Raw genomic sequence first — 19,668 nt, forward strand, 5'->3', positions numbered from 1 at the left:
GGGTAGAGATGTGACTTAGGAAGCTGTATTGTTGAACCAGAAATGAGTGTGTCACCTGCCTGGCTGTCCATTATAACAGATTTCTATAAAACTCAAGAATGCCTATATAGAAATATACATTTTTAATTGTGCTTTTAGCGTGATTTAGAGTATAATTTAAAGGCAAACATTTTTTTTTTAGATCTGGATAGAGTAGAGAGGGATTACAGCACTTTTCATGAAATGGGGCATAGATGGGGGGAAAAAAACTGACCAATATTAATCCTCCTGTAGTTGTCCAAATTTAAAAAAAAAAAGTTTTGCCTTTAGTTCTACTTTAAGAAATTGTAGGGTTTTCACACCCTTGGGTTCCCCATCTTATTGGATCTTCAAATTTTTATTGGGCCTCCTTTTATAAAAGCCCTGAAAGCTAATTAAATATAAGAGCAGATAAATGCAAATGGAAGGCTTGCCTACCTGCCAACCCCCCTTCACCCAAACAAAAAGCTGTGAATAAAACTTTAACAGTAAACATACGATAAGCTACTTACCTCTGTCTAGACTTCTGGGAGCTGCAGATACGTCGTCGCCCTTCACTGCTGCCTCCTGGTCACTCGTAATCCTGCAAGAATGCACTCCTTCAATGGAGTAGAGTGCATTCTCATAGGTTTTTGAGTGCCCAATTATCACAGGAGGCAGCAGTAAGGCACAGCGTGTAACCCATGCCTCACAGACGCGAAGATTGAGGTATTTTTTAAACTTTTTTTGTTATTTTTGTTTTTTGAATGCTAATTTTGCTTTGGGAGGTGGGGTGCTGGCAGGGAAGCAGACTTTCCTTTTGTCATGGAAGGTCTGCTTTAAACGTACACTTTATTCATAAATGATGATCTTTTTTGCATTTAAACTAAACCTGGAGTAATATAAATGGCCCTTTAATAATGTAGCCCGGTATTTCTGCTGCCAACAGCACTGCCTACGCTGTAAAACTGTTAAATCCTCTCCCACGCCTGATGAGAGATGAGTAAAGCCGGTCATAGAGTGGTTGAATCTTGGGCGGTTCAGCAGGCACTGGCTGAGATTCGAACCATGTATGGGCAGGCTAAAGGTATTCAAGTTGTTCGATCGAACAACTTCAGTACAACCAGCTTGTCGCGTTTTTATATGAGATTATTGCTAGTATCACTGTGTTCTTCTGCCGGGGACAGCTCCCCCTGCTAGAAAAACACAATGGCTCCACGGGAGGGATTCCCCCATCAACACAATTGAATGATTTTCTTTCCTGCAGAAAAATCACACCATCTTTGGCTGGCTTTAGTTGCACGTAGACAATATTACCTAGAAATACATTAATCGTAAATTGAAAAGACATTTCAGGTTTTTTTTAACAAGTGATTTTTATTGTAAGTTTTCAATAAACGTTTCCCCATTTTATCATTGAAGTTATATTATCTGTATTAGGTTAGAAAGTCACTTTAATAATTGTAGTTGCATTTGTTTTGTTCCACTTTTTATAAATGAATCAAAAGTCAAATGAAAGTGCTTATTATCGGTTTGATGTGCCTGCTACTAAAGTCTTTTCATAATATGGTTGCTGAACTAACCTATGGAATGAAAATTAAAGCCAGGAGCTACAAATGCTTGTTTCTATGTAAGCTGAAAATGTTTTTGCAGTGATGAATACAGAATAACTGTAGAGACTGCTGATTTCCTTTTTCTTGGAAATGTCTCTATAGGACAACGTAGAAGGTTATGTTGTCTTTTATTATTTTCGGCAAGCAGTGTTTGTGTATTGAAAGTCTTTAACAAATAAACCTTTTTTATGACACAGTAAGTGACTCAGACCAACAATATTTCTTCTGTTAAGAGGCGTTATCCTTAAAAGGCTGGCCACAACAACATCAAGCTCATATTAACTTATTTCTTTTTTTTGATTTGATCAGAATTTTGGATCGTAATGGGTAAAATTTTCTTTCAGTGTGTCACAACCCTTTGGAAATTGTCGGCCATTTCCAAGCTTGACCAATCATTTTTTTTAATTTAAACCCTCTCAGCTGTAATGTGGAGAAGGATGGGTGGCCAAAAATATACGCATTTGTTTACCTTTCTCAAAAACTGCCTATAGGGGCATGGGAACACCATGCACGGTTACAATGTCTTAACCCACAGCACTTAGTATAAAAAAAAAAAACTACTTATTTACCATTTTCATTGGTCATGGGGCCAGTCAGATATCACAAGCCCTTCCTCTTCTTTCCTGGCTGCAGGGGGTAGGGTACTTACTGTACTAAAGCATTGCTTGACTAATGACTGTGGAGTGCATTAGTACTTTAAGCCCAGGGTGTGTGATGATGCTGCACACTCATAGGACGTGGGTTGAAATGATGATGGCTGTCATTCAACCAAGAAGTCTCAAGAACATCTGGTGGTGGAAATAAAGTACTGTGAGGAAAGGTGGGGGGGGGGCTGGGCAGTACTCGATTGAAGGCGAGTATTGCAGAAGAAGTTGCTTCTTGTTAAACATTTTTGTTGGTTTTAAATGAGTTTATTTGAGTTCTACATTAAATGAGTTTGAATCAGTTCTTACTGTCTGTCTACATTTCAAATCACCAGCATTTAGGAGGTCCAGTGGACCAAGTTTCATTTTAATGCCACAACCTATTGGGAACTTGGTGTTATACTATTTATTTGAAGTGTAGTTTATCTCAGAAAAAAAACACATTTCATGAAGTCTGTTTTCATTACGAAGGTTTATCTTTTGGAGTGGCTGTTATGCAGTAATCTCTGCTTTACCGCAAATAACTAATATTTATTAAATCACTCCTGAAATAATTATTCATATAAACAGTGAAATTGTAATATGAGTTTCTAATGGTACTCTTCTGTGGTTTGCCTAATTAGTCTGGTAAAAGATTATGCAATTTTCTTTCTTTCAACCACGGGTCTGTGTTAATGGGGGAATTCCTCCCGCTGCGTTATTGCATTCTGACAGTGGGAGGTTTTCCCATTGTCAGAATACAATGATCATTGCTGGTGGCTATGGTTGCTGGTAGTGATCGCATTAAAAAAAAAAAAAAAAAAAAGGATGACCTGCTGGTTGCATTGAAGTTGATTGAGAGATTGACTTCAGTACAATCAGCCTATCCATAGATGGATCGAAATTTTGATCCATCTATGGCCGGCTTTAGAGTCTTTTATATGATAAATACTTTGTATCTATTTGACCAGTCTTATATCTTTGCTCCAAAGTCTGAGCTTGTAAACAGAGCAGGGTAAAATGTTTTGTTTTTTTTAAATGTCCCACAAGAGTACAGTACAACCATATTGTGAGATTATTATAGATCTGAATTATCAACAGATCTACAATCAATTGAACTGAAACCACCAGGAAAAACATGCAGTTAATTTGAACAGTGTTAAAATAAAATTACACACCCATACCTTCTTGTGTCATGGCTCATGTTTTCTTATGGCAAGATTACAAAGGAAAGCAATAAGTAATTTTTGCTTATGATTGCTCAATAACTTTGAGGTCACAGTCTAAAAAGAAATATGAAAGAAGCTTAATAACATAAAGAATATTGTACAAGAGAAAACGGGAATAAAGAGAAATCAAAGAAAAACAGGAAAAAAATAATTATTTGACGCTGAACAGCAACATGTGTGCAAGAGTGATGGGTTGCTGGGTTGGCACAGGCAGCCGGCCCCCAGGCACAGGCGGACCCCCCCCCCCCTTCCATCAGATCAAAGATCTTGAGGGCTATTGGTATCCATTTTTGTATGATAAAACAATATCCAAGACTCTCAGGCACTGAGATTATCCTCCCATGAAATTATTTACTCTATGTTTAACTTTTGGTAATGGAATAAACTGTTGTGTTTAACTTCTAACAAATGTCAGCTGAGCTGCATTAACTATTTAGGGGGTTAAGTTGGTATGTCAACTTTACTTTGTAAAAGGGCCTGCAAGGACTTTTAGGGTTATCCTAATTAAATAATGATTTGAAGAGGGGAAATAGCTTTCCTGGGCACTTCCACCTGATATGGAACATATCCCTAGCAGCCGCAGAAACATTTATCTGAATAACTAGGATAAAGAGACAAAATTCTGAAAGGAACTATATACTATCTCGTCATAATTTTATACTCCCCTTCAGTAATATTTCTAAGCATTTAGCACCGTTGTTCCAAATCATTGATCAGTTCTCCTCTAATTTTGTCTTTTGCAGTCCCTACTCCCCATTTTCTTCTGTATTTGTGGGTTGTGGTAATTAAACTGTGAATATAGGATTGAGCTCAACATTAGGGTCATACAGAAAAATATGTTCAAAACGCTATAGGGATTTAAATGGGCCCCTAATTTTTATTAGGGAGGAGAGCCAGTGTTGTATTTTCAAAACCTATAATTTTCTGCTGGTGGAGATTCCTTATGTTCTTGTGTGTAAGACCAAGTTAACTATTATAGAGGAGGTTAGGAAGTGATGAACTTAATCATAACTTTTAGAGGACCACCATAGAAAGGCCCTACGATCAATAAGACCTGTATAATCTATTGTATCAATTCAGTCTTTAGATTCCTACCCTACACTGAAACTACTGTTGTGGATGAACTGGACCATTAAACAAGTACAATGTTGTAGGTAAAACAAAATCAAATGTTCAATATATATAAAATGCTACTTCTGCTAGTCTGTAGCCTTTTCCTTTTTGCGAACTTTATCTCTTTCCTGTTGCAGTCCAGAATCTCATAATTCATGGGACCATTTTACATAAGATGACTTGTTTACAAAAATTCATGGGATCATTTTATGTAAGATGACTTGTTTACAGCACCTTAGACACACATATATCTGATTAATACCATCAAGTGAGCCATTCTAGAAAAAATACATAATTAATGGAGCAAGCATAATGCCTATGACAAGTATTTCATAGTTAAACCCAATTAGAGATTCAGGAGTAAGCCTTTTACTGTAGCAAACACCTTACTAATTTATGAGAAGCTTTCCCGTGTGTACTAAGCAGTTTTACTGTGTGAAAAACATGCAGGGTGTGCATGCTTCAGTACGGCAAATGTATCAGCAACTGCGGTTGACAGGGGTTTGTTAAAATTTTCTTCATAAATTGGCCAATGTTGGTCATACAGATTTTTTTTTTGTCCATGGCAGTAAGATGAAGGATTTCTCCAAAACGGTCAGAGACCAGGTGATGGTATCTGTTTATACTGATGTTTGGTTCCCAATACTGCATACTTTTGGTGCAAAACCTCTGTCATTGACATGGAGGCTCTCAGAGCTGGTTAAGGTGAGAATACAAAAGAAGGTTTAGTTAAGGAGTTTGGTTAGTGTTAGGTTTAGAGGTTGGGTATTGGGGGGTTTGGTGTTGGGGGTGGGGCGAGTATTTAGGGTACATTTTTTTAGGAGGAATGTTAATTGTTGGTGTTGGAGGACTGTTCAAGTGACAAGTGTAGGGTTTAATAATTAGTGTTAATGGCTTGCTTTGTGGTGTTTGATATTGTGAGAAATAGCATCAAGGGTAGAGCTTTTGAAGCACACAGCCACTCTTTTTCTTCTTTTTAAGGGGTTTCCCACGCAGGGCTTTGTCGGCATTTCACTCTTCAAAAACACAGATATTTAGCTTCCCGGCTTGTACACACAATTCTGCCGCTCTGGCCTTCAACTTCAGGCTCACAGCTGTCTCCTGCAGACTCCTTCCTAAATGGCTGTTGTGCACACAGCTAGCAGCCCCTTTGCTGCTCTGGCTTCCACCTCTCCTAGGTGGTGCTCTCCTAACTCCTGGGCAATGACCTCCTGTTGGCCGGGGTGGATCCCAGAACCCTAGTCAGGTTATTACTTAATGCCCTGCACACACCTGTATAATTAGTGTGCTGGGCGTTAAGAAAACATGGACCCAGGATTGGAGATTTTATCCCTCCCAAATCACTTTGAAATTTCCAGGCTCCAGATCCCAAAACGGACTTTACGAACAGATGAGGAAAATGAAAAGCCAGTTTCCTCTGCATTGAGTAAACCCTCTGGAGTCCCTCAACCTGTTTAGTTGAGAATCCTGGGGTATAACCTTGATTCCCACTGTGAGAGTGCCCAAAACTGCCACATATACAGTATTTGTTTAGGAAGGGGCTGTGTTAGAGGTACTTTAGTGCTTAGTAGAGTAGGGGTCTGCTTCAGTATAAACATTAGAATCTCAGCACCAGGAAAGCCAAAAGCTACCAATGGCGGACTCCCAACACTGAGAACAAGTGTCTTGATGGCTTATGCTTAACACAAAAATATTGGCATCCTTAATCTTTTCAGCATCAGTAGTCTTTCGACATATGGAAGATTTGTATATGCAGTGCTGACCTTTTTTTATTACTCGAGAAACTTTCTTTTTTCCAATCCAGATTAGGGAGAATTGTATTAGATGCTCAGGTTTCAAGCAAAAAAATGCCTTAAACTTGGAGGCATGTGGAGTAAGTAAAACGGCTCCTTAAGAGGAAAGTAATTTTGTTCTACTTCCTAATGGCACTTTTTATACTCACAGTATTTCGTACAAATCTCAATATTCCAGATTCCCCTCAGTAAATCACTTCTGTCATCAATATGTTGTACGCTCCCTTAGGTAGCCATACATTTATAGATTTTGCCACTAGCACTGTTCTTCTTGCCCGGTCATACCGAGTGGGACTTGCCATGCGATCTGTCATGTCATGCGATTTTCAAATCGCTTTTCAAGTCGCACCATATTGTCTGCAAATATTGTGGTCATATCGATGCGATTCCGACTTGGCCGGAGCCGCACCGATTTCTAAAGTAGTGCATGTACTACTTCAGGTTCAATTTGCATAGACATCCATGTCTTGCAAGCAGCAGACGTCTTACAAGTTGAACCTGAAGTTAGAATGACATCCGACTTTGAAATCGTACGACTTCCAGTGAAGTTGCGTGATTTCAAAGTTGGATCGGTGTAACCGGGGACTAAAAGGACTTCTGCTGTTATATAACTGTTTTTTTCCGGGTTCCAAAGTAACAGCTTCCCTATGTGTAATATTTAGTTGATACTTAAAAACTTCCTTGACATAATGTTTAAGTGCTTTTGTGGAACTAAAAAGTAAACTGAAAGGCTGTGATAAAAATGGGCCAGTGAGAGTGCTGTTTCGAAAAGAGGCATTTGCACATTTTTTTTCACACACAGATTTTTTTTTAATTCCCAAATTCTCATTTTATATAGGAATGCAGAGTGGCTGATTTAAGTTGCATTCTAGACAGATATTAAAGAAATCATTGCAACTTTATATTCGTGCAATACATCATTTTATTGTGTTTTTATAAATGTAAGTAGTGTAAATATCCAAATTTCAGCCTCTTGCAGTCCCTATATGGAAGAGCTATAACTGGGGGAAGGAGAAGCTACAAAAGGAGCCAACCAATTGTGCTTGCTAAACCCACAACAGTAAAATCAATCTGTATATACAGTAAAGCATGTTTGTTATAGGCACTGTGGAACCTAAGGGGTTAATCCTCTGCATTGTGTAAAAAGGCTGTTTGATCCTTTCTTCTCTGCAAGTGACCACCTCTTATCTCCAGACTGAACCGTAGGCAGCACATGCTCAGTTTGGTGTGCATTGCTAGAGAGGTTTTTTTTTTTCTTGGGAGAGTGCATGTGGTCAGCACAGGGCCAATCAGCACTGTTCAGACAGAAGTCAGGGGAATTGCATCCTCCTAGAGCAGAAAGAAAACTCCTCCTACAAGCTTTAGTTAGTGCTCTGCTGGACACTGATAGAAGTCACAAGACTGCTCTAACTGCTGATGATAATAGGTATTTTGCAGTTTATATTTACTAAAATAATTTAATTTCCATGTTCTGTGTACTATGGGAGACCAGATATAGTGAAGGCATGGTCCTGGGTTTAGTAACACCTTAACATTTATATTAAGCAGTTTGCCTGGAGTTCAGCTTTAAAGAAGATGCATGTGTGGTACAGGTTTTGCTATAAAAATGCGTTTTTCTTTGTGATCTGTACATAGGGCCACGATCAAACTTCCACGCTTTCAGTTGAAATGACCCTACCAAACCACCATCCTTTCCACCGAGATCTTCTACGATATGCCAAACTGATGGAGTGGCTGAAAAACACTGAATATGCTAGATATGAAGGACTTATGAAGGTTCGTATTTTACTTTTTTATGTAATCCTTCGCATGTTGAGACCCTCTAGGTCAATTATATACAAATATTGAGAATTTTAGCAAACGTCATTGTAGATTTTGCCTGCTGCTGTTTTGTTAAAATTTACAATTGGATTTCAAACACTTTCTACCTCCTAAAAGCTAAGTGGGAATATCTAGTGGCTACAACCACATGGTCAGTCTGTGTAATAAAAATCAGCAGTGAGTTACATGAGCAGAAAATTGTGTTTTCAGGAGCCAATTTATATAGAAAATACAAGTGTTGGTATGGTCACAAGGAAGCAGTGTTTTGAATTTTGGGCAGTTTTAAAAAAAAATCAAGTGGCTACTGATTAAACGTGGTGCATTTAAAAAAAAAAAAACACTGACAGAATTACAGAATGTTCCATGCGAAGCAATTAGATATGCTTTATCAATGTGTTTCCACAATAGGAAGTTTGGCTTTAGGTGATGTGAAGTTGCTTCAATGAGCATTCTTGGGTACTTTTGCTCTAACAAGGCGATACCACCAGTAGGTAATCAAATATCAAGTAACCTCCAGTAGAATTATGGAAAATTCTGAAAAATCAATTCCTCAGAGCTTTTCGATCTTTAATTAATTAATTTCAATTGACAGCTCTTAAAGTTTTGCCCAGACCTGCTACTTGAATGGAATCCAAGGGTGTATTAAACAGGTTTTTGTTCCTTTTTATATTCCCTTGTTTGAGAAACAACTTCAATCCTGGTCATTCAAAATTTCTTGTCACTGTAGTTGAAAACAATTGTCAGCTTGACCCCACTAACCATCTGGAAATCTAATGAATGTTTTCAAATAAAATCCTACTAATGTATGACCACCTTAAATGATAAATTCACCTTTTATAAAAAAAAATAATAATTAATGAATATCTTTTTGCAGGTAAAAAAATGCGTGTTTATTATTTTTTTTAATCTGCAGCCTGTAAAGCATTGCATCGGTGATCAGCAGATTGTGGGTGCAATGCCAGAATCATGCAGAAACTCAATAGAGCTGTCTACCCATACCTTGTACGGGCAGACAATTACTGAATTGTGGGAAGAATAAATAAACTACAAGGTGGCAGCTGACCATAGTTGTAGTTCATTTATTCATAGAACTGTGAATGAATGATGCAACTGTGTAAGAGGAGCCCCACACAGCCACAATGGTTTTAAATTGTGACACCTTGTGTGGGGAGAAGATCCTCCGCCCGCTGTCACAGGGACAGGGGGTCGGGGAGAGCATACAGGAGCTGGAAAATGTTACATTTTCTACATTAAATTCAGAGACAACATGTATTGTTCCAAAAGTAAACTTCTCCTTTAAGTTCAAGACTGGAAGTTCAGGTTATTACAAATACCCGTTGGTGAATAGTTCTCTTTAGCGGTATGCAGAAGAGATGGGGATGATAGTTAAAACTCCATTCAAACACTAGAATAAAGACTTTCATTTATTGACCTAAGCAGACTCGTGGGTAACTTGATAAGGCATTCTGTAACTTTTACAGCACATTTAAAATCAGGAAGTGTGATAATCGAGATGTGGTGAAGCATGTATCCATGCCAGATTTCATATTATTTAATCAATAATCTACTTCCCCTCTGCTTTTACCAGGGAATCTTACTCAATACAAGCCATTATTGATTAAACACAGTTTATTGCTGGAAGCAAAATGTATCATTAAACCTAATTAATGAATGGCCTTTCTTAAAGGGCGCTTGTTGACATATGACCATGCCTATTTTTATATCGTATTTAAAGAAGATGAGCAATAATTCTCTGAATTCCGAGCTCTCATTAAAATATAATTGTATACAGATCCATTAGCATTTCGTTTTATTCAGGTTTCCAAATTCTGTTGGTTTCCATGGTAATGTAACAGACGAGAGCACATACACACAGTAGAGTCAACAGCAATCAATTCCAAAGTTCCAACCACACTGACTGGCTATTCACATAGGAATAATCGGCAGGGAGTGCCTGGTCATGATAGTTTGGCTGAAATCAGGGTGTGGATCATCTTGGGTCTAGGGTTCCTAGGATTTCTTGAATTGTATCTCTTTACATGGGAAACATTTATTTTGTTTTTAAGTCCAGTTTGTTTAGGAAAACTGCTATTTAATAGAACAATCCCCTATTAGGCTTCTGCTAATGTGGTGTTTAAAATGCACTTTCGTAGCTTGGAGCAGGGTTCTCGACCTTTTTTTCAGTCACAGCAAGTACCTTGTTTTTTTGGGGGGACCTTCATTTGGTGGAGAATATTAGGTAGCCCTGATATTTTTTTTCTGTTTTTTTTTATCATCAAAAGAAAATTGTCCCAAATAGCAAAATATCAGTGTTTTAAACGTTTGCTGTATATTTTACTGTTTAACCCACCATCAAAAAAGCCTGAAATAAATGACAGACCTGCATGAGTATATCACATACATTATGACTGCATTATTTGTTGTTTGTACCCATATTAGAGCCAAGAAACAATAGTGCGAATGTTGCTGAGGTTTTTTTTTTTTAACCCACATAAACACACTAACCCCAAATATAAAACTCGTTGGCACTGGCCCAGACTTTTTCTCTAGTGAGGAGAAGAACTTACAGTTTATCATACAAAAGCGGGTTCTAACACTAGTGTCACAATGGATGCCTATAACGTGATCATGTGATTAGGTGTTGGTCTTACCAGATTTGATTGTCACTCTAGACCAGAAGCTACCAGTGACAACATGATCTCTGTGGGATGCCGTTGTTTGAGGGCACTTCCGTTAAAACCAGCAGGCACTCCAGGGAGCTGTGGCACCCCAGATGAGAAAGGCTAGCTTATATTACTCCTCAATTGTTCAAGCTGGGCCTTGATTTCACTTATATTTCCAATCAGGAGATATGTTTGCTTCCTGCTTATCAAAACAAAGCAGAACAGTGTTGATTGCCCCAGCCTGTAAGTGCATGCTTCAAGTAGTTGTAAACCTCAGTGATGCTAAAAACATTTTTGAATACTTAAATTTACGCCTTCAACGTATCCATGTTGAAAACGTGTCTGTTTAGCCAATTTTTAGGTTTACAAACCCTCTCAGTTTAGGCAATGTTTTTGTCCTTTGTGGGAGTGGCTTCCACAGCAAGTAAGAAGTCTGAAGCAAATTGGCTTTACGGTCAAAATAAAGAAGTTTGTCAAAACTGAAAGGAAATTATGATGAAGACTTAATGAATGTGTGTGTTCTTTTGTTTGTAGAACTACATTGATTATATTGTGCGGTTATATGACCGAGAGATCAGGGATTTCTTCGAGGTGGCTAAAAACAAGATGACTGGTGCCACCAAAGAAGGAAAGAAGTTTGGTAAGCTAAATGAGTAAATACGCTTTATGGAAGTGTTTGTTACATAATAATATATGTAATACATGTTTTCTGTCTTCTGGAATTTCTTTTGAAGAGACGATCTCTGTAGCTGTGGAGTAAATTGCCTTATGTGACAGACCTAAAAATCTGTTTTTTGTTGTATGATTTTATAATCCCTGTTTTTTCAGAAGCCTATTGTTTGAATAAAACATATAGTGTGCTGGAAAATAAGACCTTTGCTCTACATATGGGACTTTTCAAATAACCTAAATCTTTTATCTCTGGAAGTGTGATGCATTCTTTCTTCACAGCACTGGACCTCCTGTAATACCCGGCACATAAACACTAAAGCTGGCCATTTTCTTACAAAGAGAAAACAAATTCCATTATCCATGTCAAACTGTGTGAATGGATCAATCTTGTGGCTCTTGTATATTGACATCCAGCCCTAGCAGCTGTCAAAATATCTTAACAGGGGCTGTATCAGTGGCTGGATACAGCAGTTTGACCAACACGTTTCCACCTGATACATTCAGTTTTTCAGTCAAGGGATGTCAGCTGGGTAGGGGTCAACAAGGTCATCCGTTAACGAATTTCGATCAGTCCAACAGGAACCAGACAAAATTTGCTCTGTGTGTGGCCAGCTTTAGAATGGAGGAGAGAAGAACAGCACTGTGAGCCAATCTGTGATCCTCTGCTTTTAGTCAATAGAATACAATTATATAAGGAAGGAAGAAGGATTGCCCATATTGGTGCACTGCTTCTCTTTCTGTCCAGTTACAGGCCATGATCAGTTTGGTGACCAAGCGATTTTGCTAAACTATGAAGCAAAAAAGTGAGGTCACCTGGTCATTGTGCTTTCTGGCAGGATTGCTTTAGGTTGGATGGACAGAAATAAAAACCCATTGTAGGTTCAACAATGTATATGTATATATTATAATTGTACATTTAGACTTTTTGCATAGGTTCAGCAATAAAAATCCAAACTCAAGCCAAAATTTTTTTCTGGGTTAAAGTGTGAAAATGTTAAAGCGTCTATCAGCTGCCTGTGTCCCTATCTGGGGAAAAAGTCCCTCACTTCCTGCCCGTTGTGAAACAATGTGACAGGGATAGGAATTATTAGCTAAAATCTATGAAATGTGAGTGACAGTAACAACAAAGGGTTCTTTGTATTAGAAGAGCTGGAAATTGTTACGTCCACTATCAGGCTTTTGATGGCTTTATGTCCCAGAGACACCTGTTCTCCTAATTTCTTCTAGTGTCACTTGGACAGAAAGTACAGCGAAGTCTCCCAATTTAGATCACAGACAGGAATACAAACCTGAAAGAGGAGATTCTCAATGCAGCTAGCAAATAAAAAAAAAATAATATACCATCTACAATTGCTACACAAGTCATGTTGTAAATTAATCTTGTTAATAATTACATTTCTCTTTCAATCTGCAGTGTTGCAATTTTCTATAAAAATTCAATGCAATATGGCAACCTGGAGGCATTCTGTACACAGATGGTGTACAGGACGCCCACCAGAAATGTAATTTCTTTCTTGTGTGATTGGCTTACTGATGTTCCCAGAAGTCTGCACTAAGATACAGATTTTGGCCATCTCAAAAAGAAATTATATCTAAAGGGATTCAGACCCTTCCACTTACCTCAGTAGAACCCTGCAAGTGCAGCAGCTGATTGATAATTATACAGTCACTCTCATTCGCATTCACTTTGTACATGGACAGAAACAAACAGCTATTTCTTCAGAATAACAAAAGGTAGGAATTTGCAACAAAGTTTGTTCAAATCCTTGCAATGTACATAGATTACCCAGAAGGTAATGTTTTTTTTTCTCAACAAAAGTGTAGTTACTCTTTAAAGTTTTCTGTTAAATTACAGGTGTCTAATAAACTAATATGTATACACCTGTACTCCTATCTATACCTGTGGAATACCTGCATCATTAGTTTCCACCTATGAAACCGTTGCATAGCTTGTTTCATGTAGAAAGATAGATATGTTAGATGGAGGGAAACTATCAATGTAGATCTCTTGGGCTATCTAATTACTACATGCAGCAATGCTGTGGCCTCTGCTAAATATGAACAAGATGTATTCAGATAGACCATCTCTGAATACAATTCCCTCTAAAATTTGGTGCTTTCCAGCTATTATGTAGCCCTTGCACAGCTTACATGTGGGATATATTTGAATTCTGCTCTATCAGTTTGTCATAGAGTGCTCTATGATGCTTGCACTTCATTGCTTGTGTGAAGAGTCATGCTTGCTGATGGTTGGAGGTGTGTAGCTTGGCATGCCTGGTTTTGTGGTGGCCTTGTTATATGTTACATGGTATCAGCTGTCTTCACACTACACGTTTTTCTCCTTTTAATGCAGATAATGTTGGTTCAACAAGAATAATCAATAAAAACGGTAAAGGAGAAGGCAAAAACATTATTGTTTACTAAGTGTATGAAATACCCCCTGATGTTCACCTCCTAAGTCAGAAAATCCTTGTCTTCTTGTGAAATAATCTTGTCTTGTTTCTTACTTAACTTCATATTTACCCACAAGAATCTCCAAAAAAACAGTCAATGGGGCTTCTTCTTTAGAAGAAGACAGTGTGCTGGCACTGGCAATCAAATACATTTTATAACTTTTATTCAGCTATAGATTTTAAAAAAAAAAAAGAAGAATTGAGTTGTTGTGCATAACACACTTTCCCATTTTTATATAGGTTATTATTGAGGGTCATATTTGTTATTTTTACCAGTAGTCCAAGTATAAAAGTCCATTAAATGAACATTGACCATGTTTACACAGTATAACAAAAAGCAAGTTACCCATGAATGAATTTGCATTGGTCCTTTAAACAGGCATTTAGGCGTAGTTCATTTCCCTGTCTTTGCTAGTGCCTTTTTCATGCCTGAAATATACATAACTCCATCATCCCTTACATCATACATAAGACTGAAGTTCTAATACAGCTTATGACTGTGTGTGTGTTTTTACATGATTGTAATATGTCAGATTGTCCATGTAACTGTTTACAGCTTAAGATAACCGTAACTGCATAATATAGCCTTCTGCATGTCTTTCTTACTAGTGCCTAACTTGCTTCTTGTGCACGGTCTTTGCTAAATGCCTGTTTTCTAATGCATCTTTGTCTTTGATGCTTGCAACTTAATTCATCCCAGCTACGCTGCCTCGAAAAGAGAGTGCCGTGAAACAGGAGACAGAAAGTGAGTATGAGCTGGTCACCTTCAACCAGCAATCCCTACTTGATGCATTTTTGATCTGAGGATAATATATAATGATCTTTGTGGGCTCTGCTTGGACAGACTGTTACAGCCCTGTTGGCCATAGGTGAACAGATTTTTCTGCTAAAATAAGATTAAGCATTGGCAGTCTAAAATGAGATTAAGCATTGGCAGTCTAAAATGAGATTAAGCATTGGCAGTCTTTTTGTTAGTGAGTTATGAACCATTTAAGGCAAAAGTAAAAGCAAAATTTCAAGTGACCTCTGGAAATGGTAATACTGAGAGGTTCCCCTCGTCAAACAGTTCCTGGGGTTTATCATAACTAGGAACTATAATAAGCAGACTACTAAAATTTGGTTTTGTGGCATAGCCATAAAATGGGGTGATTCTCTATAGGACATAATGTATTTTACCTTAAAACAGTACAAACAGTTGCCAAGAAGTCCTGCTGCCAATAATAATGAGGTTGTGGTAGGTAGACATAACTCGTCCATACTACAGGAAGAACAAGCAGAAAGTAGAAGAACAAAGAAAATTTAGTTTGGGGTTCTCCAGTACCCCTAAACTATACTGTCGTCAGGTTGGTGTGCTGGTTTAGCAAAAATTGTGCAATGCTTCTAAGACCTAATGGGTAGCATATTTAACTACAGGCTTCCTTTTAGAAAATAACTTTGCGAACCACAGATTCTCTTGATGTTTGGTTTGCCTGAATGCAGATCAGTCTGGTGTGCAGAGAATCATGCATATCCTGATTCTGGTGATTTGAGAGTCAGTTTGCTCACCCCAGTGTGCCTTTTAAATTATTGTGCACTCAGAAGTATTTTCTGTTTTTGGAGAGGTTTATCTAGACAGACATTTAGTAGCTAAAAAAATATGTTCTCATAGAATAGAGACAGTAAACTGAGCTGGGCAAACTGCATTGTCTGTATAAGAATGCATTTGGAAAACTGATAAATATTGGAGCCTGTCATCATGGGTGCAGTATCTGTCCAACTAAAGCCAGCACTGTTTTTTAGTATTTTGAAGTTATAAGTATGCTTTAATTGCATGGTGTTGACTTATGAATTCTCGTTAAATCCTATGCATGAACACTAAAAAGTGCTAGAAGGGATCTTCAAAGTAAAAAAAAAAATGTTTCTATTTTAATTTGAGAGATGAACCTGCCTACCTAATGGGACAGAGGGTAGAGAACAAGTCAAACCCTACCTCAGGTCCTCTGTGTTTCCTGTACTGTGGGATTGTACTGGAGGGTCATTTTCTGTTTCATCACACACAGAAGCATCAGTTTAGAAGGATTATTGTAGGCTTACCTTTCTTGTGTGAGGTGTGACCGTTTAATTCCCGGAATGGACTGGTAATAACCCTATCAAACGTCTGCATTCTTCAAAAGATAAGATGAAATTTGAAGCCGACGTTCTTTCTGATCTTCTGTCATGAATAGAGGTGCCATCTTTGTGGGAATTCCTCTCATTGCCAAATATTACATTAGTATCGATCTCACTGTTTCACTCTTCATGCTCAATTTATCTAGCATCATTCGCACACTCAATCGTTGATCTGATCGTAGGAGGGTTCACACTCTGTCCACATTTGCATCCATCCTTTGCATTTTTGACTGGTCACTTCTTCTTCCATCATCTTGGAAATCTTCCCTCCCCTCAATAAACCAGTTTGCCATTCAAAAACACTCGATTCTTCATGGAAAGTTCATCATAAGCCTGCTGTAACAGAGATAAAGTTCCACACTTTTGCCAATTTTTACTCAAAATTTGATGTTGATCCCTTGCTCCAGATTCCTGTCGCTCATTTTCCACCAATAGCGCAACGCACACAAGCCAACTGATCTGTGACCCAGGCGAGTACTATTTAGGACATGTTGGAACACGTTCTTATGCAAATGGCTGTGTAACTCACCACCATAGTGTTACGCCGCAGGCATTCTGGGAATTGTCACATTGCAGATTTTCAAGCAATAAGGGCAAGGTGGATTTCTATGGTGGTAGTGCTACTTTTAATAAACTTGCTTGAACAGTACTGGCCAAGGTGCATTATTGTCAGATAAATATTAAGGGTTGAAGATTCTAGTTGGACAGTATCCCTCAAAGGAAGGTGTTTCTCCTCACAGCTCTATTGCATCTTAGATCTCATTTGCACCTGAATGATTTGAAGGTCATTTGCCAAAATGCTTTAAAGCTCAACATCAATATTTCCATTCTGTTCATAGGTTGAAGCTTATTGCTTGAAGCTCAAAAAAAGTACATGAGCTTCTTTAAGGCGAGCAGCACATTTTTGGCTCCTGTATACTTAAATAGAAGCACCTAAAACGCCTGAAAATGCACATAACACATCTTTTGAACCATTTTTTGACTCGCCTCCGCTTGGTAACAAGCTGTCCATTGACTAGTTAAAACTACTTTAAAGCACTTCACTTCCAGTATGTTGTTGTCTCTGCTGCTGGGAGCATGGCTGGAGGGGAGTCTGGTCTATTTCTGAATGCCGTGATAAAAAAGATCTAATTTAGGTCTAGGGTCTAACTAAACCCAGTGGCGGAACTACCAGGGTTGCAAAGGCTGCACTTGTGACCCCAGGCCCTGGTGTTCCACCACTGTTGGAGGGGCCCTCTGTCTGAAGGCTCACCTCTAATTATGCTCATGTACACTGTAAACTCAAAGTCACTGCCATAGTAATCGCACAGTGCCACTCACCCAGCCACTCTCTGCGGCTGCCCATTGATTCACAGCTGCAGGCAGGTTGGGCATGGGGCGGAAGCTTGAGGAGACCCTATCTTGTGATATCAGGATAGGTGTCACAGGAGGCATGTGCAGGGAGCCAGAGAGACTAGGAGAGGGAACCAATTCAACCAGTTAGTGCCACTGATGACTGATCCCATCTCCACCGAGCACTGCCACAGAACCCAATCCCCCTGCCACCACTGCAACTGATTCCATCCCCCAGCCTCAAGGACTGCCACTGACCCTATCCGCCCACCAACACGGTCACTCATCTCATCAACCCCCCCAGCACTGCCACTGATCTGATTCTCCCCCTTCTCCCAGAACACTGCCACTCATCCCATTCCTCCCCACCAGCACTGCCACTCATCCCATTCCTCCCCACCAGCACTGCCACTCATCCCATTCCTCCCCACCAGCACTGCCACCCATCCCATTCCTCCCCACCAGTATTACCACTCATCCCATTCCTCCCTACCGGCACTGCCACTTATTATTTATTACATCGAGTTTATATAGCGCCAAAGGATTTGCTCAGCGCTGTACAATAGGGGGGACAATACATGGCACAGTACAACAAAAACAGACAGCGTACAAGGGGTAAGAGGGCCCTACTCTTTCAAGTTTACAATCTAGGAGGGAGGGCCACTTAGCCCACTCCTCCTCACCAGCACTGCAACTTATCCCATTCCTCCCCACCAGCACTGCCACTGATCCCATCCCCACACCACTGCCACTGATCGCATCCCCTCCCCTCACCAGCACTGCCACTCTTTCCACTCCCCCACCCATCCCCCAGGACACTGCCACTCATCCCATTCCTCCCTATCAGAAATGCCACTCATCCCATTCCTCCCCACCAGTACTGCCACTTATTCCATTCCCATAGCACTGCCACTTATCCCATCCCCTCAACAGCACTGCCACTTATTCTGTCGTTCCCCCCCCCATCACTGCCACTCATCCCATGAAACCCCCCCCATCACTGCCACTGATCACATCCCCCTTCCCCCACTGCTATTGATCCCATCAACCCCCAAGCACTGCCACTAATCCCATTCCCACCACCACTGCCACTGATCACACCCTCACCAGCACTGTCACTGATCCGATTTCCCCCCTCCCCAGCACTGCCACTGATTCCAACAACCTCCCAGCACTGCCATTGATCCTGTCTCCTCCAACGGGTCTCATAAAAAATAATACTGTAAATTAAATGGTAAAAATAAAAAACTACTAATACCAGTGGCAGAACTACCAAGGTAGCACTTGCAACTGGACCCTGGCGTTCTGACACTGGGCTTGGAGGGATGTGTCCCAGCCGGGGGGCCCTTCATGGATTTTTGCACTGGGGCCCTGAAGGTTCTATTTATGCCTTTGACTATACCCATCAGGCTAGGTTCACGGTGATGTAGTTTGATTTTGATCCGATTTTTCATTGCGATTTTCAAGTGCAGTTGCAGTGCACCTTGATACGATTCTGATAAAATATTGACATGATTTGGATCCAGCTGTGATTTCTGTGCTGGGGAAGAAAACCTGCTGCAATTTGAAAGCATTTTGAAAGTGTTTCCATTGAAGTCTCTGGACCATAGAATCTTGATTCCCATCTGAAATTGCATTGGTGTGAACCAGGGCTACATCTACAGTTATGGTTTTGCTTAGTTGGCTTTTTGCAAGACTGCAGTAGGTGTATGGATAGTCAGGTAAGAAGGATCATCTCTCGGGTTAAGGATGACATCATAAAGGTTTTCAGGAACTGGAATTACCGGTAAATCTAATTTAAAATTCTTTTGTAGGGAACAAAATTAGAAGAAAAATATATTGGAGTTGATTTATTAAAGGCAAATAATCTGTGGACTGCAAGTGCAGTTGCTCTAAATCTGAGGGGAAGCTCTGCTGATTTCTATCATCATATAAATAATAAAATTGTGAGCTGGTGCCTTTTAATGTGGTGCCTTCATCCCCCATTTTGCATTGACAAAGAACAGGAACTTATTTGATTGACTTTAAATGAGGTACAACATTTGCATAAAAAGATTTATTGTACAATAGATGAAAATATTTTTTACATAAATTAATCAATTTATAAAATGGTAATCTGATTTGAAAACACTACCGTATATGGTATACAATCTGTATGATATTCACATAATAATACATGTATAAATTCAAGTATTTGACAAAACAATAATG

The 19,668-nt window shown here is 39.2% G+C and overlaps 1 protein-coding gene across 8 annotated transcripts in view; it reads left to right on the forward strand.

Annotated features, from left to right (window-relative positions):
* Positions 1 to 19,668, forward strand: part of EXOC1 (exocyst complex component 1) — a 105,493-nt gene that overhangs the window by 50,541 nt on the left and 35,284 nt on the right. For 3 of the 8 annotated variants that reach the window (XM_089669268.1, XM_089669272.1, XM_089669269.1), the window contains 4 exons: positions 8,004 to 8,144; positions 11,387 to 11,492; positions 13,878 to 13,913; positions 14,678 to 14,722. In XM_089669268.1, coding sequence (XP_089525394.1) covers positions 8,004 to 8,144; positions 11,387 to 11,492; positions 13,878 to 13,913; positions 14,678 to 14,722 — 328 coding nt within the window. The remainder of the gene's footprint in view (positions 1 to 8,003; positions 8,145 to 11,386; positions 11,493 to 13,877; positions 13,914 to 14,677; positions 14,723 to 19,668) is intronic. The other 5 variants (XM_089669273.1, XM_089669275.1, XM_089669276.1 and 2 more) reach the window with 2 other exon arrangements.

This window comes from Staurois parvus, unplaced genomic scaffold, assembly GCF_062004578.1.
Source record: "Staurois parvus isolate SC_StPar_1 unplaced genomic scaffold, SC_StPar_1.0 ptg000071l, whole genome shotgun sequence".
NCBI lineage: Eukaryota > Metazoa > Chordata > Amphibia > Anura > Ranidae > Staurois > Staurois parvus.